General features: G+C 40.0%; 1 protein-coding gene across 1 annotated transcript; it reads right to left on the minus strand.

Moving 5' to 3' along the window:
• Positions 1–6: 6 nt before the first annotated feature.
• Positions 7–5,081, minus strand: LOC104821792 (dihydrolipoyl dehydrogenase 2, chloroplastic-like). The gene is made up of 15 exons (XM_010552787.2): positions 4,726–5,081; positions 4,052–4,198; positions 3,684–3,818; positions 3,471–3,588; positions 3,196–3,320; positions 2,767–2,892; positions 2,580–2,660; positions 2,053–2,115; positions 1,881–1,955; positions 1,723–1,801; positions 1,489–1,589; positions 990–1,103; positions 791–904; positions 304–375; positions 7–216 (listed from the first exon to the last, which is right to left on the minus strand). The coding sequence occupies exons 1-15, from the start codon at positions 5,029–5,031 to the stop codon at positions 166–168; spliced, it is 1,707 nt and encodes a 568-aa protein (XP_010551089.1). The 5' UTR covers positions 5,032–5,081; the 3' UTR covers positions 7–165.
• Between the last annotated feature and the right edge of the window lie 11 nt (positions 5,082–5,092).

The following is a 5,092-nucleotide window of genomic DNA, read 5'->3' on the forward strand; positions in this document are numbered from 1 at the left end:
AGGGAAAGACAAATAAATATGCGAGAAATCAAAGACAATACACCATCCCACAAAAAAAGATTTACAACATCACAGACCCTCTTAGCTTCGGCTAAATCTGTACTCTCCTCGTCCCTTCTCACATTCTGCTTGCAACCAAAAATGCTCCCCCCAAAGGAATCATATTTATACAGCCACTTCCGCACTTACTCTCCTTGCCTCCTCATGACTCTCTACCTGATATTCCCATAAAGATTACGCCTCGATGAATAACTTTTACTGGATGGCGTTTTTGCTATCCGGATGGAGTCAATTATCTTTTACCTTTGCCGCCTTGAACAGTTCGTCAAGCACTTCAGACAGTGTAGGGTGAGCATGAACCGCGAGTTTTATGTCCTGCAATGGCACACAGAAATCATTACCACTATATGATATCTCTCATTCGTCTGACTTCAACCAAAATACTTAGAAAAAACGTAATCGAACCGAATATAAAATAACCGAACCTATCTAAACTGAATAACACGTAACCGTAACCGAATTGGGTGCGATGGTTATAATATTTTTACAATAGAAAAAACTTACTCGGACCGAATATAAAATAACCGAAAACCCACAAATTTCTTTAGAAAAGAAGCATTTTTCATTAAAAAACGAAACCGTAACGAAATCGAACCAAGCCCAAATCCAATCCAATATAAAACCCGAATGGATATAGATTTTCTATAAACTGAAAAAACCGAATCCGAATAAAACTAAATCAAACCCGAATCAAAAATCAAAATGCGCAGCCCTTGGCCAAAGGTCCTACCTGAATCCTTGTTCCAAGGGCAATTGCATTGGATGCTTCATGGATAAGGTCTGCTGCATGCAACCCAAATATATGAACTCCGAGGATTTCACCATTGTCAGGTCGGTATATCATCTGCACACATGAAAGGGCTTTTTAATGAGTCTATAACCATAAATAATGCAGTGTGGTGCTTTCATCCCAAAATGCTTCTACTGACCTTAGCGAGTCCTTCCCCTTCGTTCTCAGCCAGAGCCTTTGTGTTAGCCTTGAAACTTGTCTTGGCAACACTTACTTCAAATCCCTCCTTCTCACCTTTTTCTCTCGCTTGAGGCTGCCAATTGAGGGACTCTTGTCAGTTCTTTTAAGGCATTAACGGTGAACAGATTACGGTACTTAAAACTGGGGTGGCAATTTGGGGTTTCGTTTTAGGTTCAGTCCGAAAAAAACTATAACCATTTGGTTTTCATATTGAATTCGGTTCAGTTTTAGTTTGGTTCATGTCGGTTTGAATTCGGTTTTTGTAGATGAAAGTGCATATTTTCCAAAGAATTTTTTATTTTTCGTTATATTTTATTCAATTTGGCTCAGTTCAGATTCAATTTTTTCGGAAAATCATAACCATTTAGTTTTTATACTGTACTCGATTCGGTTACAATTATATATCAGTCATTTTAGATCAGTTGTTAAAACCCGTGTCCATTAGGGTCTAGAATTACCTCTGTCAATCCCACCATACTGATTTCAGGATGAGTAAAGCAAGCAGCCGGGATGCTAAGATGATTAAGCACATGATCTCTACCTGTAACTTGCTCAACCACTGGCCACAAAAGAGTAAACACAGAAGAGTTTAATACGTGGCAGAACCCACCAAAAGAAAAGGAAAAAAAAAAAGACAAAGAAGTTCCAATGTTATATATAGTGGCGTGTTCATCACTGAACATTCATATTACCAGAGATTCCTTGGGCGCTGGCTGCATGAGCGAGCATCATTTTACCATTGGCATCGCCTATGCAGTATAAGTGCGGAACCTATCAATCAAAACTGACATTAGCATTTCCGAGAGATAGGCCAAGCGTAAATAAAGATGTGTCCACAAATAAAACGAACCAGATTTCCAGTTGCATCAATCACGTGCATCCGTTCATCAACTGGAACAAAACCTCTCTGTGTCACAACATTGACCTGTGTGAAAAGAATAGATACGACATTATCTTTCTGACAACCATCTAATCCCACGGAGTCTTTTCATAAATGTATACGAGTTTTTGTCGGGCCATACATTCTCCAGGCCAAGACCATTAGTGAATGGAGCTCTTCCCGTAGCAATAAGAGCAGCATCTACCTAGAAAGAGAACAAAAGGTCACACTTTTGAGTGCAAAGCATCTTATAGTGTTAATTGAGATAGAAGCAGGAGACAGTTCTTCCTTTTCTTTTTCGGGAGAAAAGGACCAGAATTTTAGAAAGAGAAAACAAATATATTAATATATAGAATGTATTCTTCATGCATCCATGTTGACATTTCTTCTACTTCTACATGTGTATTTGCCAAGCACTGAACCACACGAGGGTAAGAGTTAAAGAGTGGTCGATATTGCTGTGAAGCAGAAAATTAAAAAAGCAAAAGTCGTGTAAAGCTCAATTATCAAAGGTAAGTATCTGATCAAACATGATAATAGATCCCAGGCATGAGTAGTAGTCGCAATCATTCTCTTTCAGATCATCATCAGTCCTTTCAGAAAGATAACTTATGAGATTGACGTAGGTTCTACCTAAACTGATAGCTCTTACAAATGGCATTTCAATACCTCCAATTTGTCCTTAGGCTCCTTGGTTTTGGCATCGATAAGCTCAATGACCACTGGTTTCCCATCCTTTGCTGGAGTGATCTATAAAAGTATATAGTTAAAAGGCTAAAGCAAAAAGAAAACATGTGGAAACATCACATAGAAATAGAAGAGATATTTATAACATGGGCGGTACGGGGCGGCTTACTTTGCTTGCAAACACACCGGTGTGATAGTCAATGTTTCTTGGATTTATCAGAACTCTTTGAGCTAACTTACTGATCTCCGGATCAAATCCAGGCATTAGCTGATCCAGAGCTTCAACAAAAGTTACCTGCACAAAACAATTTCCTAAATTTGGACCATTTTAAAACTACAATATCATAGGTCAGAATGTAGGTAAACGAAACATAGAGATGCCTCATTCTCGGTATGATCTACAAATATACAGAGCATTATTTTATGACCTGTGTTGCAACTATCAACGCTGACAACTAGATCAAAATAATCACAACCTTATAATAAAGTAAAACTAGGAAATGGAGAACCTAGTCAGTTGCACTCATCCATCAAAATAGGAAACCTTGTCATAGGAACAAGCAGTGTTGAATCACCTAATTAAATATAAACAAGCTACCTCACTTCCAAGTGCCGTGTAAACATCACTGAACTCGAGGCCAATATAACCACTTCCTACTATTGCAATCCAATCAGGAACGGTTTCCAATTTCAGTGCATGGTCACTTGTAATGACAGTCTTTCCTGAGAACCAAAATATGCACTTAATAAATCTCGCTGAGCTTGCAAGTATATATTATCTACGCTTTCCACGCGAAAACATTTCTGTCACGTTTCAATTCTTTGAGGCTCTTCCAGCATATCTCTGTTTGAACTTTGAACAAAGACACGTACCATCAACTTCAATTCCTTTAGGGACAAAAGGTACAGAGCCGGTGGCAATGATTATATCTTTTGCAGTGACAATATTTCCGGGGAAACCGGCTTTTCCATATTTAACCTTTTGTGGGCCCTGCACATACATAAAAAGGAATTAAAAGAGTTAGGATTGTCAATTAACAAACGTGTCAAGTCTGGCTAGTTGATAAAAGACAAGAACATACTGACCAGAACTGTGCCAACTCCGGTCAATATGTCAACTCCAAGTGCCTTCATCGAATTGGTCAGATTGTTACGAATCTTAGTAGCCAAGTTATTAGCATGGTCTGCAACACCCTGCCGATCATATCCGGCAGCTGAAACCTGTTGGTCAGGGGCAAGAAAAACAGTAAGATAGATAGAGAGAGGAACACACATCTTCATTAACAAAACTTGAGAATCTACAATCGTTTCAGTGGACTAGAAGCCAGCTTTCAAAACAGAATTACAGAGAGACAAATAGAAGACAGTTCTACCTACAACATAAGGATACATTTAAAGTAAAACAACATGATGAAACCAGCAATCATATAGGAGGTGAGATTAATCCATATTACCTGCAGACCAAGGGCCTTCATGTGATGTTCACTCTGGAGTTCCCGCATCCTACCACTAACTGCGAGGAGAGCTTTGGAAGGCACACACCCTCTGTTAACACAAGTCCCTCCAACAACATCTCCTTCAATGATGGCAGTTTTTAGTCCCTTCAAGAAGAATATAAGAAAGGGGATACTGACTACGGAACGATAGTATGATTACAGAATAGATGAGCACACCAAATAGCATGCTACTACACGCTCTCTTACCCTTTTGAAACAAAGGGAGCATTTGTTTCCAGTATAAATCTAAGTTAGTATTCATTCAGCGAATTCACCCGCCCAAATAATCACTAGTCTACAAGACTAATAGGCAAAGCATATCATTTCAAAGTACGCCATTCGATTCATCACTAACTTAATGACTTCGAAGGGTCCATAGCAGGTTACCCGAACAAGTAAAACAAAACTTAAAGATCTCAAGGTTCCATAGAGTAAGACTTATCCAGCTAAAAAGCACCCCATCTGAAAATAAGATAAACGCCAAAAGGGTGCAAATTTGTATTCAATTTCTGGCTAATCACACCACTATGAAATTAGAATCTCAGCAAATGGCGGTAGCATTTGACTTGATCCTTTCCAAATTTGTCCCAACTCTATATCCTTTCAAAACCGAAATCAATACGAAAGCACACCTTCTCGACGGCGTGCAATGCAGCTCCGTGGCCGCCAACTCCAGCTCCGATGATGATCAGATCGTAATCGAACGATTTCGGCGGAGCACCATTACCTGCGGCAGCGAAAACCTCGAGCCTCCTGCTAGGAACTTGAAAACGGCACGAAGCCGACCGATTCGGCGGAGATAAACAAAAGGCCTCTCGCCGAAGTCCGCAGAACCGGAGATTCCTCGGGGTAGAAGATGCCGCAGCAGATGAACCGAAATGGCGATTCGATCTGGAGAACGCCGCCTGAGAAAATGGGAGAGAGAGAGTGGATTGCATTGTGTGTGTGTGTGTGTGAGAGAGAGAGAGAGAGAGAGAGAGAGAGAGAGAGAGAGAGAGA

The sequence above is a fragment of the Tarenaya hassleriana genome, unplaced genomic scaffold (genome assembly GCF_000463585.1).
Source record: "Tarenaya hassleriana unplaced genomic scaffold, ASM46358v1 Cleome34, whole genome shotgun sequence".
Classification (NCBI taxonomy): Eukaryota; Viridiplantae; Streptophyta; class Magnoliopsida; order Brassicales; family Cleomaceae; genus Tarenaya; species Tarenaya hassleriana.